General features: G+C 37.2%; 1 protein-coding gene across 2 annotated transcripts in view; it reads right to left on the reverse strand.

Moving 5' to 3' along the window:
- GALNT18 (polypeptide N-acetylgalactosaminyltransferase 18) overlaps positions 1–25,890 on the reverse strand; it is a 205,572-nt gene that overhangs the window by 25,652 nt on the left and 154,030 nt on the right. For both annotated transcript variants that reach the window (XM_065755351.1, XM_065755352.1), the window contains exons 8-10: positions 17,500–17,685; positions 13,937–14,074; positions 8,412–8,507 (exon numbers count right to left, since the gene is read on the reverse strand). In XM_065755351.1, coding sequence (XP_065611423.1) covers positions 8,412–8,507; positions 13,937–14,074; positions 17,500–17,685 — 420 coding nt within the window. The remainder of the gene's footprint in view (positions 1–8,411; positions 8,508–13,936; positions 14,075–17,499; positions 17,686–25,890) is intronic.

A 25,890-nucleotide genomic window follows, 5' to 3' on the forward strand; every position in this document is an offset into this window, starting at 1 on the left:
AGTTTATCAAGTCTAAGTAAATTACATCAGAATTTTTACCAGCTGAATTTTCTACTGCCTCTGCAGAAACCCTCTAGAAATCCACTAGGTAAAAGCTTTCTAAAGGAACATTTTGATGATGATTTCTGACATTACTTCTGATCAGCATTTGCACTGTTTCCTCCCATTAAAGGCTAGCGTATGTGTCTGTATCTTCAGCATACCTTGTAACATGTATAAAACTGCATCAGTATCTCTGCTGTACAACATTAATTAGTACAAGAACCCTTTTCCTTTCTCTCAGACTGTCATTTCCCATTTATTTTAAAGAGTGGAGGACTAAACAGGTGCAACATATTATGGACAACTGCGTTTATTCCTGTGGTATACTGTGGCTTTGGGTTTTATTTGATTTTTCAAATACACGTCAACTGTGGCACTTGTCAAGTTACCTTTGACTCCTCTGTTGCTTCCATCTGTGCAAAAGAAGAGGCGATTTCTCAATCAAACAGCACTTATTGCTTAGCTGATTTTAATTTAAAAAACCTCTGTTGCCCTAAAGAATTATTGGCTGTAGGTGTTCAAGGAATTTGATTTCTTAGTAATTTTCTTCTTTCTCATCTTAAGTACTCATTTAACTCAAGAGAATTGAACTAGTTTTTGAATCCTTGTTTTTTTAACACCTCAGGTCCAGAAACATGAATGTCAAGATTACTACTTCAGACAGACAACTGCTGTGACAACTGGTCACTTCTCTATAGCAGTATTTTCTTTCTTCATTATACACAAGTTACATTCAACACAGAGTTCCATACACCAGGCAAAAAATAGATTTCAAAAGCATCTTAGACAGTCTACATATTTTCAAATTCTAGACCACTCTAAAAAATTTTTTTCTTCAGAACAAAACCATTTCTTACAGGGTACAGAAATGCTGTAAACCCTAAAATAACGAAACCAATGACACTCTTGAAAAAAGAGAAAAAGAATATTTTTCAACTATTTCACTATAGTTTGGCATTTCAATTCCAACTGATAATTTCCCTCAATTCTCACAGACATGCACAACATTTTACACTACATAGTTTCATAAAAAAAAAAAAAAAGCAATATCCATTCATTTATTTCAGAAGCGAGGGATGCAGAAGATACTTCCTTTGACTCAGTTCTGCAGCTGCTATTTCTTTATATTGGTTTTACATCACTGAAGTTGAGCACACAACATCATCCAGCCTAAGCCTGAAACCTGCAGGAGGATTCCTTGGGCCCTTTCTTCTGAATTTAAGTATCTTTACTCTGTGGATGAGGGAATGCTCTATTCATTATGTCTGATAAATTACTAAAATGAGCAGACAGTTTAGTCTCTGGTCATAGAATCATAGGGGTTGGAAGGGACCTCAAGAGATCATTGAGTCCAACCCCGCTGCCAAAGCAGGTTCCCTACACCAGGTCCTACTACTATAAAGATCTATGGTCAGCTGAGGAATACAACCTATCCACTCAGACAATTGACATAGTTATCAGAGTCATGCACACAGTTTACAAGCTAATAGTGCAACACCATTGGTCTTTGCCTGCACGTGGAGATCTCTCTTAACAGAACCTCCACTACATGGACGTAGATACTGACATGAGCAATGCAGAAAGATGAGTAAGTAGCAAGCCTCTAGAATCAGACCACAGGAAGTACAGAAATACTTTACTAATGGCAATGTTTTAATATAAGTTTTGCTCCAAAGCTAGAAACAGATTAACAGATTCTCTCTCAGTGCTGAATTGAATGATGAGATTTTTTTCCAGAATCAAACTTGGAAGTAAAAAACTAAAACAGGAAATTCTAAACATTCTAAATTCTATAGACTATCCATGTAGCTAGCTTGTTAATGTACCTGCCACACAATCTAAAGAGGCTGCAGCTTTGAAAAAGTGCTTGCTGGATACAACTTCTCAGGTATACATCAAAAAAACTGCAGAAGACTAGCACCAAATTTTGCTTCCACTGCAATCAAGGTCACAGTTTCTATTAACTTTATTTGATCAAAATCAGGATTTATGAACTGAAAGAAATTAAGAGAAATTTAGCCTCAATAAACTACACAGCACAAATACCTTGTATAAGACATTAATTGCCATAGCAATTAGTCCCTCTACAGAATATACTTGAAGTAAAAATTTGAATTCATAAATACTTACAATCACCCTTGCTAGGCAGTTTCACTAACTCCATGATTCATTTTATCTTCTATTACTTATATCTTTACTGAACTGAAAAAATGCAGATTAAGTCTTATCTGTTCTATTCTACTCATTCTATTCTGTCCTATTCTACTCATTCTATTCTGTTCTATTCTATTCTACTCATTCTATTAATTCCAGTAATGTTTACTGTGCAAATATCCCCATTTCCAGAAAGCACATTGTCTGTGAACAAAGTTACTGACAGCACCAGGGCTCGCATCTTTCCGTGACACTTAGTGAACAGATGGAAAGAAAATAGTGAGCATAACTAATGTGGCACTCTGTCAGGCTCAGACCCAGGCAGAATATAAGAGAAGCACAGTCCTGCAAAGGAACATATGATCTGCAGGAACTGCAAGGAAAAAAGCTGCACAGCTATAGGAACCTCAGGTGGTCACACTACAAAGCATACTGGGCTTACTACAGTGCCCAGCACAGTGTGACCTGCCCACTGTAGCCTGCTGCCTGCTCTCCTGTAAGAGAACCAGGCAGACCAACTAAGCTGCCACTCTCCTAACGCAACCACTTTGTATAAATACTGACATGCTCACTTCGGCTGTATGAAGTGAGGAAAGAGCTACTCTCTCTGCTGCACAGCATGACTTTTTATCACAAAATACTTGGGCCAAGACATAATTAGATGCTTTGCTCTGTTCCATTTCTGTATAGCACTCTCTACTTCTACACACGAGAAATATCACAAAACATGTAATTGCTAAACGAAGAAAAAGGTGTTTTGAAGAGCAAATGTGAAATTGACTATCTTGTACGCAGATGCTGAATATGTCTAACACTTACCTTGAAGACAAACATAACCAGCAATCCCATTAGCAAGTCATTGATTCAGTTCAGCAGGTTCTGTTCTGTTCAGGCATTATTCCCTGACAGACAGCAAAACATGCCAGTATTGGCAGCTGCTAGATGTGGGGCCTCCTGCTTGATGACTTTCTTACACAAAGCCTCGGTACACAGCACTTACGTGTTTTACATACACACTCAAAAGTATGATCCTACTTGTTTCTAAGAATTAATATGTTTGGGATCTAAAGTAATTATTCTGTTATTGAAATAAATGTCCAGCTATCAGAAGAAAAGAACATGTATTCATCCATAAGGCAGCTAGGGATCTGAGTTACCACAGCTATGTGCTGCTCTTAAACTTCAGAAATTCCTTTATATAAAACTACGACAGCAGCATGTTGTGGTGCACTGTTGGTAGCTAACTGAGACTACCAGTGAAAAGAAGGGGCAGTGCTCAGTACTTCTGTGATTTTTAATTTTTTTTTTTTTTTGTAAAGTAAATGGAGAGGTATCAAGGGAAGTCTGAACATTACACATCATCACATTTGATCCATTAACTTCTCATTATAACATGGTACATGATGTTGGTCAGAGTACGTCAGATGCACGGAAATCCATGCCCCTGGGAGGGCAAGGCTAGTGTTTCTGTGTCCAAACTCTCTTAAAACTCTTTCTGACAAAACACATGCTTATTCTTGCAGCATTACCTAGCACAGACAATTGTCCAACACAACCTGAATTTCATTACACGCAGGAATCTCAGGAAATTTCACACTGGGAGTGGATTATTACAATTAAGGTTCCATGAAAATTTAGTTTTGAGATGTTTATATTTGTAGTCTCTCAATAACCTGAAGATCACATTAGTTTTGCTGTGGAAATCCCTAAATTATTCTTTGAAAGTAAACTGCCCCCATCATGTTTGCCAAGGGATTTTAATTACTGTGGTAATTATCTGATGAATATCTATAAACTGATTTTTTCTGGGATTTGAAAATTTAACTAATAACTATTCACTGACAGTCACTCTTAATCCAATATATTTTTGTTAACAAATTAACATATCTGTATATAAACACATAACATGCTAAAAAAAAACCAACAACCCTACACTGAGGGAAAAAATATGAAAACATACCTGAATAATGTTTAAAAAGGAGCACTCATAAATCATACAAAGAGCTTTTAGATGTTCAAGAGAGTTCTCATAACCACAGCTTCCAGTACTTCACACACTGTGCTCTGAATACAACAGTAAGCTTTCAGGTCAGAGCCTCATACAGTGTCAACTGGAGCAGCTCTGCTTATTGTCATGGCTTCTTTTCGTTCCCTTAAGTGGAGAAGCAGTAATTCACACTAAATACAGCTGTAGTCATTGGTTTCTGAGTGTCAGTTCTGCAATCTCTTTCAAGAATATCAAAGGATATGAACGAGTGTCTCTTCTCACCTGCATTTCTTTTCCAGTAATTCTCCAAATCTAATCTTCTGACACTGGCACTTACCTTGAATTCTTCAGAATTTGTTTAATGTTGACTTTCACATCTCTGGATGAGCTTCCTGATTTAGCTGCTTACCAGTTGAGAAAGATATGAGCCAGATGCAACTGAACAAGGGAAGATACAGAACTGCCCATTTTCCCTTCAATCACAAGCACTTATCAAGGTAAATCTGCACTTAAAATATCACTTCACTGACTGATGGTACTTGTTTGTTATACAATAGTTAGAAAGTCTGTAATAATGTGATGTTTCATTTACAGTAAAGAAGTTTCCAAACATGCAGGAGTAGATTTAATGTATGTGACACACTGTCATCAGTCTGCCTTTAAGATTACAGGCCTGACTAAACAATTATCTTAGACAACACCATACATTCAGGCTCAGACAGGTTCCAGAATTTGGAAGACAATTCACCAAAGCCTGGGGCATGTACTTAGTGCAGCTACAAACAATCTTTTCCATGCAAAACTGGGGCACTGCTGGAAGCAGACATCTCTAAGGTCTGAACATAATATTGAGCTGTGGCTTTGCTCCTTCCAGCTCAAGAATTAATACAGTATCGTAATGCTTTTATGCATGAACCACTTAAGAAGAAAAGAATCCGCAACACCTCACATGCACTTTATGTTTTGTACTGTTCTGCCACAACTTTTGTTCTGTCTTCCAATTTTCCCTTTACATTTCTCTCCTCTCACCTCCTCTCTTATGGTCAGTCCATCTCCCAGTTTTCTCTTGCTTCCCTCTATGATCACACAGAAGGGGAGCTTGATCCTCACATTCCCCCAGAAATCTCCACTGTACCCTCCTTGGCCAAGAACAAGTGCAGGTCACTATGCTTTTCCCCTCAGCTGTTCTCATGCAAAAGTATAGTAGGAACCTATTTTAACTATTGCTGTTAACTGTATTACTATGTTCTCAATATTTTCTGCAAAAGATGGAATATGGGCTTCAACATTAAGTGCCCCATTCCTACTCTTCTTCACTGATGGCTTCAGTGATTCCTTTCTTGTATGAAACACACTAAAAACAAACGGCAGCCATACATACAATTCCATAACTATAACTTGATGTCAAATAAGTCATCTAAACTATTTCCCACACAGGTAAGAGTATAAAAACATTTGAAAGAGGGTAGTGGAAAGAATAGGAAGTTACTCCTTAGAGCAGCTTAAACAGCTTAGATGGAAATGGATCTTGGCAGGCAGGTATCCTAAGGCACATCTAGGTGCAGCTGTGCAAAGCTCTGCATGCTAGCAGCACATTAGCTCTTAAACTGCAAGTAATGGAGCTTTGACAGCAAAGTTTTGCACCAGAGCTAATAATGGTTTCACCAAAACACTGACTCATGAGACTCATCATTCTTAACTGATCTGTTTTACAAGGACCGCTAGTTGGACAAAATAATCCCCTTTATGTAGCATTTCCCCATTATTAGATTAAAGCTAGCATCTTACCAGTATACAAATGATAGCACCTCAGCTTAAACGAGAGATTCTATGTGTGCAATGGAAATCCCTTAGAAATGTATGGAATAGTTCTTGTTAGAGCTATCCCTATTAATACCATAATCCCTCACACAAAGTCTGTACTCCTCTTACAAAATTCTCACTGATGACATTGACCTTGTCTGCATGTGGGTCACTTTTACATGGATTGTTTTTCTTTTCATTGGTTATAAAATAATTAAATACACAGTAGGAGGAAGGAGACTATTTGTTTTGCAATTATGGAAAAAACAAACAAACAAACAATATTTTCCCTTGCCCCCATCTCCTCTGTCAATTATTAGTAACTACCTCACTTACACAGATCTTTAGCTGACATTCAAAGCTAGTTCTTGGTCTGGTGAATACTAAGCCTAACTGAAGTGACTCCTTGTTGCTATTGTTGCTTGCCTCTTAGCTGTAATTAAAATTTCCAATTGAATTTCACAACTATGCCTATAGTATGTTGTTATCACAGATGATATGCCAAGGTGAAGAATAATAGCTCTGGATTCTGGGTGAAGTTACACAGCTCCTTAGCTTACCCTAAGGACTACCTTAAAAACATGCTGAAGGGAAACAGTGTTTACTCTGTAACTGTGTGACAAACAAGGCATCAGTGAATGAGTCTGATGGCTGGCATTTTCAGGTATTTCAGACCTCACAATTCATAATTTATTCAAGCATGATGCCACTGGGGATCAATATTAAAGGTCCTTAGTGAAGGAAGTCATTATAAAACACCATTACAATGTGTGTAACTTGGCAGGAAAGTACAGAATTGATCTGTATTTCACCAAATTCATGTTTTCCACTCACTAGGATATCCAGGTAAAAGGAAAAAGATATATATTTTTTTAAAGTCCTATGTTTATATCTAAAATATTAGGATGATTTATTTACTGTATTGTCAAATCACATAACTGACAATTCCATGGGTAAAACAACATTATTTAAGTGAAGTATAATAGGGGTCCTTTAGAGAAAGCAAATACAAAGGCAGTCAGAGCAAAAAATAATTCAAACTGGAGGCAGTTCTCAGAATCTTCAATCACTCTTGCAAATACTTTTTCTTTGTGCCATTTTTGCCTTATGTTACTTTTCAGTTATATAATTTGCATTTCTGTCTTTAACAACCATGTTCTAGAACATACAAAATGTGATTTTTATCATCATATTTCCCTAGAAACACTTTTATGATACCCCAGATACTTGGCTGCTTGGGGAGATACTATATCTTTAACCTTCTGTTTTCTAAGTCAATAAATACAGCTGTTGTGCAAGACAACAGAAAGACTTTAGAACGTATTAAAATCAGTTTATTGCTCCAGCCTGTCCAGATCCCTCTGAAGGGGCTTCCTACCTTCAGACAGATCGACATTTCCCCCAACTTGGTGCTGTTCACAAACTTACTAACAGTACACATAATCCCCTCATCCAGACATGCAATAAAAATATTAAGCAGGATGTGCTCTAATACCAACCCCTGGGGAACACAACTTATGACAGCTTGACCCTCCAGCCAGTTCTTCGCCCAGCAAAGAGTGTACCTGTCCAAGCTATGGCCTGCCAACTTCCACAACAGAATACTGTGGGAGACAGCATCAAAGGTTTTGCTGAAGTCTACATAGGCTACATCAACAGCCTTTCCTTCATCTGTCAGGTGGGCCACCTGGTCATATGAGAAGATCAGGTCGGTCAGGCAGGAGCTGCCTTTTATAAAACCGTGCTGCTTGGGCCTGATCATCTGTTTGTCTGCATGTGCTGTGTGATTGCACTCAAGATGACATGTTCCATAACCTTCTCTGGCAATGACGTCAGGCTGACAGACCTTTGGTTCCTCAGATCCTCCTTTACAACCCCTCTTATTGACAGGAGCCACATTAGCAAGTCTCCAGTCATCTGGGACTTCTCTACCAGACCAGGAAGAGTAACAGGACAACAACAGAGAAAGAACAAAGGAACTTTTAAAGAAGAGATTTGACAACAATGGAGTTTGGTTTTTGACACAGCTCTATAGTGTGAAAGTTGGCTGAACATTTCAGATTTGTGAAAATGAGACATGAATATGTACATGGATGCAAATAAAGTACTTTAAAATGGATTGTTTAATTCACACAACACACAGTTTAATAAATGAGTGATTTGTTTACCAACAAATACAGGCCAGTGCTGGCTCTCCTATTTCTTAAATTCTTTCAAAATGAATAAACAAACCTCTTTCTCAAGGCGCTAATAGATCAGCAATTCTCAAATTAGAGCAGAATTAACGTTCTAGCTTTCTGTAAAAGAGACACTAAAGAGCATAAGGAGGTATAGTTGCAGGATGACCGTAACAGGCACAAGATGGTTCCTCTTACTCACTCTACATAAAGCAACAGCAACATATGACATCATTAAACAAACTAACCTGTGGTGTCATCCCATGGCAGATGTACATGATTGGGATATTCTCCGTGTCTGGTCCTTGATCAAGGCACAAATCATTTTTCAAGGAATTCTGCAGCTAAAATGAACAAAAAGAGATTAAGGAAGTCTTAAGACCAGAAAAAAAAAATTATATTATTTTCTTTGAAATAAAATTGTACAGATTTGCAAAAAGCAAGGATATAAATAGTTGTTCAAGCAACAAAAATAGAAATAATTGTTCAAGCAAAGCTATTGAAAGAAATAGTATCTGGACTACATATTTCCTTGTAGATTATCTTACACTACTAAATTCAATAACATTTCTCAAGATCTCAGGGACAGTCAAAAAGCCTTCAGAGAGCAATTATTTATATAGAAAAAAATTGTTTATAAAAACTCTCTATATAAATATGCAAATATTAGGTGATCTTCTTAAGGCACACCCTGTATACAAAAGCTTTTTGTTTTTTGTTTTTTGTTTTTTTTAAACTAGTGCACAGGTAACTGAGGTATATAGGTATATATTATTAGTGTACTAAGCACATTAATAAAACTGCTTTTCAGCATACCTCAGGAGAGTCTTCTGATTTCTGGAAATAATTCAAATATTGCTTCCTGCTGACAATTAGAGACTACTGGCCAACTGTTATGAACTAGGACTTCTTCACATTATTCAGGGCAATCCAGCTCTGAAAGGACTGCAAACTACTAATCTTTATATATTATCTATATAATGCTTAGCCAGAATTTTCTTTAAGCTAAGTGCCAAATCAATGAGCACAGACAGCTAAAAGGTATTTCTAGGTTGTGATACCAAAGATGTGGGTTGTAAACCCATGGGCACATGATAAAGGTGTCCAGCCCGTATAAGAGAGGTTCACAGAACACAATTGTCTGATGGAGACTGAGACTAAATGAGCAGTGCTGCCAGCTGTATACAGGGACCTGCTTCGAGAAAAACAACTTGATATGCTTAGAAAATAAATCTAGAAGTGCACTGGTATGTAAGAACCATGGACAAGCCAGACTTAAGTTAGGCAGTGAATAACACCACAAATTCACCTTCAAAAGAATTCCAAATCTTAACTGTGACCTTACTTACTTGAGTAACGGATATGACGAATGTTAATATTAAAGAGAAAATAGGCATTTGGGATAAAAAAGTGACTGGAAAGGGAAATATCACATACATTTTTCAAAAAGGTAGAAAGAAAGACTATGGGAACTGATGACCAGTCAGCCTCAACATGGAACCTCAAGAATTTCAACAAGGCCAACTGCAAGGTCCTGCACCTGGGCTGGGCAGCTCCAAATATCAATCAGTCTGAAAGATGAATGGATGGAAAGCAGCTCTGAGGAGGTGGTCTTGGAGATAGTGATGGATGAAAAGTTGGATATGAGTTGGCACTGTCTTGCAGCACAGAAAGCCAGCTCCATCTTGGGTTGCATCAAAAGAAATATGACCAGCAGGTCCAGAGAGATGATTCTCTGCCTCTGAGGTCTTAACTGGAGTTATTCCCCATCCCTGCAGGTGGCTCAAGGCCAGCCTGGATGGGGCTTTTGACAACCTGATCTAGTGGGAGGGTGAAAGAGTTGTAAGGGATCTTACAATGAAGTAGACTTGCAACAACCCAAACCAACTTGTGATCCTAAGGTAATTCTGATCAAAACAATTATTATTCTTATTGTAATCGGATGTCAGGCAACACTCCAAACCAATAATAAATGATAAATGATAAATACAAACCTTATTGATGCAGACCTGGATCATTTGCTAGCTTTCACAGAATCACAAAATTGTAGGGGTTGGAAGAGAACTCTAGAGATCATCTAGTCCAATCCCCCTGCCAAAGCAGCTCCCTAGACCAGGTTGCAAGGGTAGGCGTCCAGGTAGGCCTTGAGTGTCTCTGGAAAAGGAGACCACTGCCTCTCTGTGCAGCCTGTGCCAGTGCTCCATCACTGCACCATGAAGTTCCCACACACATTTGTGCAGAACTTCCTATGCTTCAGTTTGCTTCCCCTCATCCTATCACCACAAACTGCTGAAAAGAGTCTGGCCTCGTCCCTTAGATATTTATAGACATAGATCAGATACCCTCTGAGTCTCCTTTTCTCAAGGCTGAACAGACCCAGCCTTTCCTCATAAGACAGGTGCTCCATGCCCTTTATCATCTTTGTGGCCCTCCACTGGATCTTTCCAGGAATAGAAAACTGACTTTTTAAAGTCTCTTACACAAACTCAAACGTAACTATGTGCTTGTCCCCACCCTACTTTTATAACATTTCCTCAAATAATTCCCATGATAAAGCAAACAAAAAACATCTTCCTTGACCAACATCAGTGTAAGACTTAGAAGGCTGACCCAGCAGTAAAAGAGATACAGAGATGTGAAGGTCCCAAGCTGCAAGAACCATGAGCTTATCCCTAATAGCAGCTGTACTGGTAATCAGGCACTACAAAAGAAGAGACAAAATGCTAGACTTCTTTTAAAATCTTAGAAACCTTGAAAATAGAGATATTACTTGAGCTCTTCGGATTTCATTTCTCAAATTCTTAGCTCATAACAGATATGTTAAAATATTGCTAGAGAAGTAATCCCAATAGAGAAAAAGGGAAAGAACATAAAAGATTGTCCAGATAACTACCAGATTTGCCCAAAATCTGATGCCCATGCAGAAGCCACTAAACACTACCCTCTTGTACAAAGTCACAGGACTCATAAGGAACCATCCCTTTCCAAAATCTAATGGCTGTGCAACAACCCCAAATTAACTTCCATAATGTGGTTTTAGATTACCAAGGCATAATTCCAATTATAGGGCAAAATATAACCAGGTCACCAACCCACTGTGAGGGAGAAATGAAAAAATAAATAAACAAATAACTGGTCATTATTGCAATTTGCTCCCTTCTAAACTTCCAGCCTTACAGAATAATAGAGTACACAATTTGTATTTGCAAATTATTTCAAACGCAGAGCTAGAATCAGGGTACCAGCCCTGTGCTAAATACATCAGCTTTTGGCACTTCTGACATTATTTTCTACTAAATCTGAGGTATGACAGGGTTTATAAATCCTCTTACCTTTGATTCACAAACCATTACTTCAGCAGCAACACTGTATTATATTTTTTCCAAACACAAGAAGTTCTAAATTTTTTCTAATTATGTCAGATCTGCATAACCTAGCAAAAAAAAAAAAAAGGGCTCTGGGACTTCTAATTTCCCAAAAACTAATCTTAATCTCTGAAATAACAAGGAGACAAATCTACATGCTTAGAGAAACAAATAATTTTCCTCTACAATCACAGCATGCTGTTGGCTTTTGGAAATGCCCCACATAACGATTTCTGCGAGCTCTGGAATCGGTATCCAATTGATGCTTCATGTGAAATAGTTGAGAATTACAGAAATAAACATCACAAAATTAATTAATTAAAAATTTAATTTTTTTTTTTTTTAAATCACCAATCAAAACCACCCTTCAACATTTTAAAATGAAAAGCTATACATAAACCGTATATATACCAGGCTTTCTGGGCACAATTCTGTCTTATCATATTTGGCATAATTACCTGCTGCATATATAGCCTAACATCATGCTAGTATACTGCGATACCCGAATTTACTGTTTTTCAGTAACACAAGAGGAAGATATCACCATTTTAACTTTTAGTCTCCAGATGATCAAGCAATGCCCATTCAGATGGCTTTTGAGGCTTATCAGCATTTTTGAAACTAATGAAAACAGTACTATTTCTAAAAAATATTATGACAGTTCACAAATAGAAGCACTTAGGAAAATGAGCAAGCACAGCAGCCGACTTCCTTTGAAATATCACTGCTTCTCCATGATAAGACTTGGTAAAAACAGGAAAGCAGACATGAAGGAAGATTAGAGATCTGAGCAACTCTTCTATTATAAAATTTGGGCCCTGTGTTTTTTATTTCATATAACAGTGTTTCCCAAAACAGCAGTGTAGTTCACAAAATGCTCTACCTGAACCAATACATTTCCACAGCTGACCACTATTTCATTTGTGATAAGACAAACAATGAAATTCAGCCTACTCTCACATCATACTTAGCTGACACGGATACTGATGGATAGCAGACAGAAGACTGGATCGTGTGCATCATTATGCAGTACCTAAACATGCATCTTTCACCGACCAGTGTGTTCAGTACTTTTGTAATTAAGTCTCTCAATCCTTTTGGTTTGTATATTGCCAGCAAAGAACTTTCACAGGTTGATGAAAAAGTCTCAGCAGAATATAAGATCATATAGTACCTATTTGCTGACTTTCATTTTGATCTAGTTGCTGCTGAATTAAACCTAAGAGTGCAACAAGTACCTTAGCCATTCCATACACATAAGCAGACCCACGCATCTATCTGCAGCTATACTTCTTTCTCCTTAGGCTGCTCTGTATCACCAACTACTGATTGAGGCACTGCTGAGGGTAACTCCAAGCAGTTTATGAAAGAGGTTCCTTGCAGACAGGTCTGATTTTGTCATTGTTCTGAGCTATTTTGGACAGTAACCATTATCTCATGCATTTAACAATTACCTAAATTTTTGTTGAAAGTATTTTTCTGTTATTTTTGGACTGCACGAAAAGCCAGTATTATATCAGTTGATCATCAAAGGCATTACTGAACTTCGTGGGGCACATAATCACTTCATTTACTGTAAAAGAGCAGCTGCTCTTGTGGACTCTCAAGGGACTTCTCAGAGCCACACTGGCAAACTGCAGAACTGAGACTTCTTTTTGTGGAGGAATCTCTCACTTGCATGTAAAGTAAGCACTAAGAGTTACACTTCCTATCTGGGACTTCCATGCAAAACAAGCTAACAAAAAAAAAATCAGCAAATTTAATTCACAGGAATGATTTTTTGCAAGTATAACACTGAATAGAGAATGTGAAGATGATGTCCTTACTCTACTCACTTATTACGCACCCATATTAACTTTCTATGATCACCTTCCACATCATGTATACTTGTCCTATTTATATTGCAGGTTCTCTAGGAGTAAGAACTGTCTCTGCTTTAATTAGCACACTGCAACTCAAGCATGATTTCAACACCGACAAGGGTACTACTGCCACACAAGTAATGACAATGGTAATCCCAGGATACAAACATTAAAGGCTCTGACTACAATATTAAGGAGCTGGCAGTTGAGCCTGCTTTGCTAATTCACCTGATGATTACACACCTTCCAACTGACACCTCCAGCATGCCTAAAAAATCATGCATTGAATATCAAGTGGATTGTGACCCATTAAACAAACAAAAAAAATTCAAGGAGGAAGATAACGTACAGACTATCTCAGTATGAGCTAGAGCAGAGCAGCAGTCTCCATCAACTAACCATTCTAAGAAGTAATTTAAGTAGTGCCTTCCAAGTTTATCTGATTCTTTTACTTGGAACCAGGCATTTTCTTTATGAATTACCTCTACTATTACTCCATTCTACCTTCCACCTTTTTAAAATAGGAAATGTGAACAAGGTCCTTACCACTCCATAGGCGACAGTATCTGAATACATTCTCATTTCTGGATACACACTGACAAGATACCACCTAAAGGTCTTGCACTGAAGTTTCTTCCTCAGGGCCTTCCTCTCAGAAATATCACCAATATCAATTCCAGAGTCCTGCACATAAAAACACAGGATAGAAAAAAAAAAAACAAACAAAGAATGCAATACCAATACACTTTCTTCCGTATATTTCAACATCACAGACTCTCTCCTCACTGCAAAGATGATTATGACCTATGATGATTACCAACCTCTGGCCATGGTGTGATTCTGTTACCCACACACTCTGTAAATGTCCCTAGTAAGTACGATATATGTCACCATGGTGAGGTCTCTTTCAAAGTCTGCTCTGGTCAATGGAAATACTCCTAATGACTTCAGTGGGGTTTAGATCTAGATTACATTCTAATGAATATAACTATTGTTCTTTTAATTTCCTGGCACTTTCCAAATCCAAAAGTAATTGGCAGTAGGTAGTGAGTTGCCCTGGAAACAATCTTATTGCTGATGTCCCACTGTGGCCTAATCATTACTATATTACACTTCCTGGGCATTTCTGAAGTATGAGTTTATCCCTTCACTGCAAAGAGCAGAAGTTCTGCTCACCTTCCTGAAACATCACTTATTAAATTTCTATGGTAATGTAGAAAGAAAAGTTGATATTTTTGTTAAAAGCAATTACAGAATGTTCTGTCCCCTAACTTCTATTCTCCTTTACATTTCTAGCTAACCTCATTTCATGTGACATACTTCTTTGTAGATCATGAGACGTGAGTTTCATGAAGTCTCTGTATATAAAAATCAATACCTCATCACATTAAATTCACACCACAGAAAACTTTCGAGGGGGAACAAAGTGCAAATCTATGGTAGCTATTTGACTGGAAGTAAAGCAAGACATTTTGCTCTATATTGTTCTCCACCTCTTCTGCCTCAGAGAAAAAAAGACAGGTTAAATACACTTTCAGAGGGAAATCTTACAATATTTCTACTTAAACAACAGACTCTACTGGGTCATAAATACCCTGAAGTTTTTCTTGTCCACTAGATTTCAAATTTCAAAAAAACCAAACACTGGCATCATTGGATGATTTAGGTCACATATCAATAAGATATCCTTACTAGTACCAAGGTTTCTGAGCTGCTGAAGACTTCTTGCATCCCAAAGACTGAGTTAACACTAATCTGAAAAAATTATATTTTGCTATAGAGGCATTTTCAAAATAACATGACATTGTCTTTCACATTAGCAAAGTATGCTAAAAAAATAGGAAACCAAGATTTGGCATAAATATTATAGCAGATAATGATGATTCCTCTCCCCTCAAACCCAGCATCCTTCTGACAACCTTATGGAAACTGTTCCTCAGTTTACTATTTTTTTTTTAATTTTCTAGCAGGTGACTAAATGGAGCAACACACCACAGGGTGCTGTAGGACAACCAACTGATCCCACAGACAAATCCTTGTTCCATGCACTACTCAGGCTACGCTTGCCAGTGTATCTGCCAGCTGTATGAGTGAGGAGAAGGATGCAGGCACATGGCTACAGACAAGCAACTTCTTATGCTATAAAGGCTTCCTAGGATCAGGCACTAAACTGGTCCATTGCATCTATGCTCTTTTCTCATGGAACTCTTCATGCACAATGCTCGTTTCTTGAAGTTTATTGTACAAGGAAAGAAAGAGCATCTAGAGCTGCTGTAATCACATCCTTCCATGCAGCTGCAAAACAGCTTACACGTGGCATACTGGCTTTGTTACCAGGAACAACCAAGTGTGATCCTTCAACATAATGGCAAGAAAAAAAAAAAAAAACAGCATAGGAGGGGACATACAGCTCTGTCTTCTGACACTTGAAAAATCTCTCCTTGGGGTTTTTTAAGAGATTTTCTGAATCACTTTATCTAAGCAGCTACAATGCAGAAATCACCATGCTGTCTGAGATCCACATTAGAACCCTTCAGTACTTCAGAATCACACACAAGCTCCCAAGAGGGCAGTCATAGCACACTGTCAAATGAATCAAATTCCTTTTTATTATTAACTCTCAAATATGAAAACTCTTGGAAACACTTGACTGTGGGGCTCTTACAGATCTGAGAATTCTTCCATGGAAAAAAACAAAACAACAACAAAACAAATGAACAAACAAACAAAACCAGGCCCTGTAGCTAACAACTTGGAATAAGATACTTCCTGAAAAATCCTGTTGTATCTAAATTCATTTCAACCAAGTTCATTATAAGACCACGATTTCATCTGCTTCCAGGTAAAGAATTACTCCTAGAGTCACCCACAGTATTTAGCAATGCCATCTGCCTGTCCTCCCCACACATCTCTCACAGTGAGACAGCTTTTTGCCAGGAGCTGTTTGTTTTGAAGATTTTCTCTTCTGTATTTCACTTTCAGTGTAATCTTGGGATAAACAAAGATTAAGTGGAAATATTACCATCCACTTAGATACCTGAATTTGACCTAGTCCATTGTCTCCAAACATCCTGTGGCAATTTCTAGGTGGCGAGTTAACTCGCAGTTTATACGCCTATTTCAGCTGTCAAGAGATGTCCCAGAATATTTTTAAGAACTACAGTTATGTGTGTACTTGCTTGGTTTTCTACAGAGGTGAGAAATAAGAAGAAAGGGTTTTTATGCTAGGTTCTGCACATGTACACATTAATAGTTTTATTATTATTATTATTCAAAGACATGATTAAAAATAGTTTAGCTTTGCCATCTCTGACTTTTAAGTATTAACTGCTGTTTGACAGAAGTATTCTCTGTGAGATGAGGAGAGACTATAAGCTGGATTATAATATATTTAGCAGTTTAATGCAAAGAGTAGTGCAGTTGTGTTAGAAAAATGATAAGTATGGAAGAAAAAACAATAATACCTTTTTTTTTTTTTATTCATTTTAAAGCTACAAATAGTATCAGTTTTGGCAGAAAAAGTTCTACCATGAGAACTTGAAGACCTGGAAGAAGTAAGTTCAGTCCACAAACTGCATGTTTATTTCTTTTGATAGATTAGTTTTGAAATGTATTGCAATGGGCTTTTTGACATGCTGGCACAGACAAGACACTTCAAATTAACAAGTAATAGTAACAATTGATACAACCATATTTATATCAATAGATGTTAAAAATGCTTGCCCCTTGGTAGTACTTCCTTAAAAGTCTGATAGAATTTTGTCTCTTTCTTATTGAATTTGTGCTTCTAATCAACAAAGTAAGATGTGTTATACATATTAGATACTTCTCTTTTCACATTTCTGCAACTACTAGGATAAAAACTCCATGCACACTCACCAGTGAGGCTGACAAGGAAGTAATTTTTAAGGAATCCACAGACAAAAGAATTAATTCTAGAAGACACAGCTACATACATATTTATACATATATATATCAGCATATATGTAATTCTATTTTATGTCTAGATATAAGACATACATGTATACAAATAAAGAAATCCTAGAATAAAATCAAAACACAGAGTAGGAACCAAAACTCAAAAGCAAACACACATCTTTGTGACTCACCTCCTGGGGTATGTTCCATGCCATATAGACATGGCTCTTGAATTCATCCATCCAGACTTCAGCCACCCTTAGTGCATTTCTCCGAACATGAGCAGTTAGATCTTCCGTGTATGGTTTATGTGCTCTTTCAATGTGAGCAATCCTGGAGCAAGGCAATACTTCAACACTTCCTCCACACTGCCACACCTAGGAAGAAAAAAAGCAGCCTGCTAGCAAGGACTTCCCTACACCACTGCTGTCCTTCAGAAAACTCACTGAAATTATTTCATGCTTGCTGCTCTTCCTGGGAATAACAGCTCAAGACTTATTTGACTATACAGATGTTTTCAACAGTTGTGAGAGGAGTTGATTATTAACACTGCTTACCTTTCAATTGAAGATGTAGCCTCTCATAATTTTCTCAGATGAATTAAGATATCTTTCAGATTAATAATAAAATTATTTATAAAGTATATAAATATAATAGGGTCTGCATTAAAGTTTTAATGCCTTGCAGGCATTTCTCTTAGATCATACACATAACTTCTCAGTACATACAGGAACTGCTCAGAACCTGGGGCTAGTCAGTCTTACATTACATGGAAGCTATACCAATGAAGTTTTTAAGTTCACCAAAGTTTCAGGGTCTGGGAGGACTATAAACATAAATATTAAATAAATATAAAAGGATCATGTTTATTTCTTTTGAGGATGACTGCCAAAGACTAGGAAGTCTAATGAAAATGTTCTATGAACAATTTCAACAAATGTTACCCTTACAAATGATAAGACATTTGTGATATAGGTTAATATAATTACTCCTATGTGTTTTCCCAGTTTTGACCAGCATCACAGTTGAACCAACACCCATTACGTTAATCGTATGTACTGTATTCATTTCTAATCTCATTAATCTCTCTGCTTTCAGTTAAAGAGGAAACAATGTCTGCACCCTTAACAGTCAGTAATGTCATTGCAATATTTTACAAATACTGTTTTCTATGCATATCATAATAGGTAAATTTCCTAACAAGATCAAGGCAGCCCATTCTGAATTGTTTAGTGGATGCTGCTCAGGAGAAAACCTGTATGTACTCAAATCCTCTGATCCTCTCCTGAACAAGTACCTCAGCATTCCAGAAACAGGCATGCTCCACTGAGAAGCAACAGTTAGCCTTATACTGCTAGCAGAGATTCCTGATACTTGGTGTCCTATATCAAGAGAGCAAAAATTGTGAATGAAGGCGCTCCTTCCCTGTGCAGACCATCCAGGAATATACATTATTCTCTCAGTCACCAGGGATGTGGCCTGGCAGATCACATTCTGGAGCTGATCTCATACCCCTCAGGTATGTCTGTCCTAAAGGCATATGGCTTTACTAAGGATGTGCACTGTTCAGTCATTCATTTTATATATTTAGACATCTGGCTTGAATACAGCATTGAGGCATTTGGCAGCTCCTTACACTAGAAAATGTGGCATGGATTCAGAATGCATACAAAGCCTTTTCTGAACTGGTGCCTAATTGCACTCAGCATATGCTGAGAGAAGAGATAGAGAATTGGTTTTCAAAGGGCTCTGGAAGATTAGCTATCTCATGGACCTAAGGCACAGTCAGGAAGAGAGCTGAAATGACTGTGATATGTCTGTGTCCAGAACTTGGAAAACTGTAAGAGTAGATAAATACAAACACAACCAACAACAGAATGACATTGAGATGTTCATAAACATTTAAAAAGAAATGGGCAATTAATTTGGCACAGGAATAATTAATAGTCTGGAAATAGCATTTGTTTTCTTTCTGATTTTCAATCAAAATGGGCAATCCAGTTTAACAAGCTAACAAAAATAGTAGCTCTTAAGGATTTAATTCTAAATGGTTCAGCTCTATTTCTTAACAAAGATTAAATGTGAAGTATCATCAGGCTTCACCCACTCACTGTCTGCTTTTAATCCAAGCCATTTCTGAGTCACACAACTATAAATTGTTTCAGAGTTACTCACTGTACAATGTTTAAGGCAGTTTAAAAGACAAGAAAGACGTAAAGATGATCATAACTGTGAAGGAAAAGGCAATTCACCATACCACGTGCCCTGCCTCCTCTGCTTACCCTTTGCTCATGGTAACTAGGGACAGCCTTGCTATAAATTCACCATATATCTCCTGTGGGATATTTACAGTTAAATCTAAATGCCATCTCAAGCAACAAATAATGTCAAAAATACTATCAGCAGTTGAAATAGGGTCTGAAAATTTGAAGTGCGTTAATCTGTAATTTTAGTATCGATTCAGTAATTAGTAGAATCTAACTGGACTTCATAACGAAGTGACAGGTGCCTTCAAAAAGCATCCTGAGATGACCAAGTCTTTCATAAAGTTTGTAAATAAGAACTGCCCAGAACCTTAATAAAATCCAATTAATCCAACTTAGTGGCCATCCCTTTGTCTCAGACAACTTCAGTCTTTGCTCTCATTTCACAGATTGATTTAACACTCTACGAGAACAATGTATTCACTTAAAAATTTAATGCTAAGAAGTTGTCATACAGATGCTGACAGAATGGTCAGGTTGCATTAAACAACTTCAAAAAACAAATTGCATTATTTCTCTGCAAAAACCTCCCACAACCCATGAAAATGTGATTAGCATACACCAAAACTGGGCTAGCTGTATGTGCTAATAGTTTCTATATAGGAAGTCCTTTAATTAATGATATTTTTTAATAGAGAAATGCATGAATAACAAATGTGATCTGATGACATGGGAACCACAAGTTACAGTGTGGGTAGTGATGGTGGTTTTTTACAGCACTAGGCAATTAGTGCTGTTCAAGGTGTAGGCTACAAAGTCTTGCAGAGTTCTATGAGAGTGAAAGGAGATGCATTTTTTTAGAAGGGCAAAAGGCACAAACCTGGCTTGCTCTGATGGTCAAGGACAAGCCATAGTACCTTTTCTCTCCCATAGGCTTTCTTTGCCCATGGCATTACAGTATGCTGAGAAATCTTTTTAGTCCAAATGCTTCACCGTACTTTGGGAAAGAGCAGCTGCAAAGAAACATGGAGAGACATCAAAGAGGATTTTAAAATAGCATGACACTCTCCTGCAATCTCAACAGAATCTGGATTTTCAGCTCTTCAAAATGTGTGCAAGATCTCCAGCCAAGGAACAAAAGCGTTTTGCTGGCCCTACTATGCTAATGTCAGTATTAAACACTAACACAGGAACAACTAACTGCTACAGAAAGCATTAGTTTTTCCTTGTTCTTCCCTGATTATATTTGAAACAAGGAAATCCCTTGCAGTTAGGCCAAGAACACCAATTAATTCATTTTTTTCTTCCTAAGACCAACCATTCACTACAGACTGATCATTCCTCTGTTTCCTTTCTCCTCCTTTTCTTTTGGCTCCAACATAGTGGCTGGAAACATTACAGGTGGTAGGAACCATCCAGCAGAGTGGAAAGTTTTTCAAGATATTCAGAAAAGGTATAAATCTCACAGCAAAAGTGCACAGGGCACATTTTTCACCAAAAATGTGGTAAGGGCAACGCCTTTTGGTGAAAGACAATTTTTCATTTTCAAAAAATACTTTAAGAAATCTATTTTCTTCAAGATAGTTCGCAGCAAAGCCTTTTGTAATGCTCTGATTTTCATACAATGAAATTCTTGCAGACAAGAGGTTGTTGTTAAAGTTAAGAAATAAGAATGGGAACTGAAGAGTCTGTTTCTCACACCTTCACACACTTTCCCTGCAAATTCCATAGCTGTTTTTCTATTGTGGCCATTAGTAATCTTTAGTTAGGCTTTAAGCATTCTGAATAACATCTTTCCAGTTCCCCAGCACTGTTCACGTGACGCTTATAAATAAATGAAGAAGTTTAAAATGATTGTAGCTTGGTTTTTGTGGTTTTTGTTTGGTTGGTTTTTAATTTATTTTTTACAAATTAGCATCAGTGACTTTAGTAGAAAGTCTAAGCTCAAAGGAGTTTTTATGATTTTTTTGTTTGTTTTACAACAGACAATGGCTTGAAGTAAAATATTTTGCTTTGAAATGTTATGTCCTGCAATCAGTAACATTTCACGACAAACCCACTCATAAAGAAACTATTAGGAAGAAGGTTGATAAATATCCTAAACTATGGTCCAAAAGAAATGTAACACATTGTCCTGTTGCCCCTGAAGATCATTTACCTGTGGTAGCAAGAGTTGGAAATTGTTAGCAGTAGTATCAATTTCCTCCTGAATCACTAAACATACATATACACTTGCCAAAATAATGTATACTTTTATCATCATGATATAGTAAGTGGTAATCCACATTCCATTCTGTAAAAGCACCAATTTTCAGACTGTACCACTGGGGCTCAAGTTTGCCTTAGGACAAAGTCCTGAAAAAGTTGTGCACTTTTTTCTTTAAAAACAACAACAACAAAGTGCAACAGACTGCATTTCTGTGGGATTACATTTAATATCATTGCTGAAGTCTCAGCAATGCAGAAAGCTTGCTTTTCTTTGGAGGAATTTCTTAATTCTCTGCTCCTCTTGGTTAACTTTGCAAAAAAGTTCTGTTTGGAAAAGAACAAACTCTTTATAAAGAGCACTCAGAATTTCCTTCAGCGCATTTTCAGTGTTCACTTCCAAAAGAAAACAGCTGTTTATTCTGGAATTTTCTGAGGAGGTTTATGTATTTGGAATACCCTCAAGAAGGGCTTACAGAGCTTTCTCCTCTTGAAAGAGTTCTGTCATCACAACCAAAGGGTAACAAAATTCCAACAAAAAATGCAACGTATAAAGACACAGTAGTGGTGCCAAGGTATAATACTTATGAATTGAAAGACTAAAATCAGCTGAGCCTATGACGTAAACTAAGCAAAGTGAGCCGGAATAATAGAAACATGAAAAATGCAGAGTGTCTATTTGAAAATGGGAGGTGGGAATCTACCTTCCTTTTAAATGCTCAGTTGTTGCAGTGTATGCACAGAATTTGTTCCAGCTCTAAGCAATGCTTACTATTAATTTATTGAATTCACGTATTTATATGTGCATTATAATTGTGGCCCTACATGTGTGAATGTATATGCACCAAGGGTAAAGTAGCCCTACACAGCAAACAGAAAACACATTATTTGCAGTAGAAGGGTCAGCAAAGCAGAAGAGATGTACAGTCCAGCTAAGAGAAGCAGCTGGTGGCACAGTATATCACCTACAACCTGCACTTTACTGAAGGAGTAGAGGACCATAGGTGGCACTCCAGTGGGATAGCACAAGCGGGACAGCGGCAGAAGCAGTAACACATCAAAATGGTTCCTTAAACGTTGTTAAAGAAATAAGCCCTAAGGTATCACTATGATGTCACACCTCACCCATTTCCACCTAGATAAAGGCAGCAGTGACAGCATTTGCCTGCAGTGTGGACCAGAGACAGGTGACATCCTTACAAATGTATAAAATAATCTCGTCAAAACCTTTCAAAGCAAATTTCATTCATTTCTGTAAAATGTTTTACTAGAAAAAAAGTCTACATTTCTATTTGTTCATGTTTTGAAATTCCTGTCCTTTAGTAAATCCTTTTAAATTGCACTTAAACATTTGTGAAATTGCATGTTTAATCAAAACAATTATAATTCTGAAGCTGATTCATCTCTTGAATATTTAATTTATACTTCATTATAAAATGACAGAGCACTTCCTTGCTAATAGTGTTTCTTTTTCTCTCTTTAATCACTGAGTGCTCTTTTCACGTTGTGCAAGCTTAATCTAATAAAAAAATATAAATCCTACATGATGTTGAGCAGTTTATTAGCATGTACTGTGCTCATTAAATTTACACGGATCATGCAGTTTCTCTAGGAAATGAAACGACTTTGTTTGAAACCATTGTTTCTTTTTCACTGCAAACAAAACTTTTTAATAATTAAGTAGTTTGTTGAGATTTCTCAAAATGCTGAAGCTATCTCCAGCTTCTGTGAAGTTCACAAAAGACTAAATTAGAGGAACTCATTATAGATGCCTTGAAGGGGAAAAAAAACAAAAAAAACAGCCTGCGTGAATTAATTATGACTACGGGTAAAAACAAATAGGCACTAATTGTCTTTAAAATATATAATGGGGAACAATTTAATGCAAAAAATAGTTGTGAATCTTTTTAAGATTTACCAATAGCCAATAATGTGGTCAGTGCTTTACAGGCAAGTACAAAGAAACTATTGTTTTATTCAATACCATGAGCAGGGTCTGTGAAGGCTTTGGGTCTACATTTTGATTTTGTTAATTTTCATTAAAATATAATAGCTAGTTCCATGACAGCTGACAGTAGAAAGGATAGGGAGGACTACTGAAATTCATGTGCTTGTTTCCAGTAGTATCCAGTGGGTTTTGAACTGGATCCTGGAAGTTTTTCAGTTCTTATGTATGGGTGACTATCTCTGTAAAGCTATAAACTATGCTTGCAGTATGAAATAACATTAATCTTTATTTAGGTGCATCTCCACCTAGTAAGACAGCGTTCACAAAATAACTGCAGTAGATACAGTAAGTATAGTTGGTTTTGGCTAATCTTCCCCAAATTCACCAAGAAACCATGCACAGTTTTGCTTACTACAATGGTCCCAGACAGGGTGCTTACATTAAAGAAGTCTGCCCTAGCTGTAGAATTGAATGCAAAATCCTCTCCTGAGTCACATAAACTAAGAATGTAAAAAATCAGAATATGGATGGACAGTAAGAAAAAGAAAAAAACCACTGCTTACTCAAGCCAAGATTCTGTTTCACTCCCAGCTTCTAGATACCGAAATGGACGGAGAAGAGAATCATGTCCTTGGTGTATACTCCTGCAGAGCCGAAAATTGGGGTGTAACAATTTCAAGTGACTGCCTACAGTCAGATCTCAGTACAGTATGCAGATTGTTGCACAAAGACTGAAGAAAAGATTTTGTAAATTACTCCTGCTGTTTTACTGAAGCCCTTTGAGATTTTTGAAGACTATTCTACTTATCATCATACAAGCCTCTCATACAGAATATTTTCAGGTAAACATATATTTGTGCACTGATAGCTTTTCTCTACAACCAAGTTGATAATGTAAAACTGTAATCAACCTACAAAAACACCCTCCCCACAATCTAAAACAACTTTTGAAGGAAAATAAAAATGTTAACATAACTACAGCTACTCCCAATTTGTAAAATGTAAATTATCCCTTCAATCTTACTTGTGAAGTCGTCAAGTGCCATTATAGAAAAGCCTAATTGAAAACGTGATACTTGTAAAGATTCTTTCCAATATTACATCAATAGTAATTTCCTTCCCCTTTTAGTTAATTGTGCCATTACATTCTTAGAAATCTTTGTTGTTCTGCAGGGGTTACTTTTGCCCTTATCCTCATGAGCTGTAACACTTTCACCACACATTGTTAAACTACCTGCCTTGTGCTGCTGTTAGTTACTCTATGCCTTGCTACAGGAGATATAGTGCTTCAGGGATTACTGAAGGTGTAAGGTTTTATTCTGTTCAATTTTGTCTATCTCATTGGTAGGCACATTAAGTACATGACATAAATCACTACACTGTCAAGGTGGCATCAAGAATAGGAATCAAAGAAATCACTTCTCCCCCTAAAAAGTTAAAACAAAGCAAATTGAATAACCGTGTCACCACTGGTTTAGTATTCACAGAGAAACATATCTCATCACCCTTCACTGATGTCTTTCTTTCCACAACCACAGCTGCACTCAGCTTGAACACTCTTGCTGATCTGGTGCTTATCCTGAACACTTGTAGTCAGTACCAGAAGACCAAGCTGAAGGTGCCGTGATGCGTAAAGGTATTTTGCTTTTGCAGCTTTGACCCAAACACACAAGGTCCTCACTGAATCCATCTTGGTCATATAACCAGATTTATTACAGTACAATTCCTTGCCCTCTAACACAGGTCTTTATTTGACCTTTGTTAGATTATTCAATCAGTCTTGCAGAACTAAGAGCTCTCAATGAAGATTAAATTCCAGGCAGATTTCTCCTCCCCTATCACCTTAAAACAAGAGTAAAACATCTCAGTTTGCTCCCTAAAGCAATAGCAGCTGATATGTTGTTTTCACCATGCTGCAACATCAGGTGAAGAGAGATATTAAACATTAGTACATTATTATAAAATAGCCTGATTAAATTGCATCTGACCTGAGTCCACTGATTTATAAGTGCATATTGACTTAGAAGTATTTTTCTTCCTTTGATTCTACTGTAAACAACAATTTCCTTTCATAAAGCATCCAGATGTCTATATTAAAGCTCAGCTGGTAATGTGCAGCCACACAGGTACAAAGAGTGAAAAAGCATCTGTGAGAAATGTCCAAGTGCCTTTTCCCCCTTCCTTACAGTATTAGCTGGTGCTGTAGCAATCATTCACTTTCCTAC

The sequence above is a fragment of the Cyrtonyx montezumae genome, unplaced genomic scaffold (genome assembly GCF_038088225.1).
Source record: "Cyrtonyx montezumae isolate F1298 unplaced genomic scaffold, pur_monq_1.0 scaffold_10, whole genome shotgun sequence".
Classification (NCBI taxonomy): domain Eukaryota; kingdom Metazoa; phylum Chordata; class Aves; order Galliformes; family Odontophoridae; genus Cyrtonyx; species Cyrtonyx montezumae.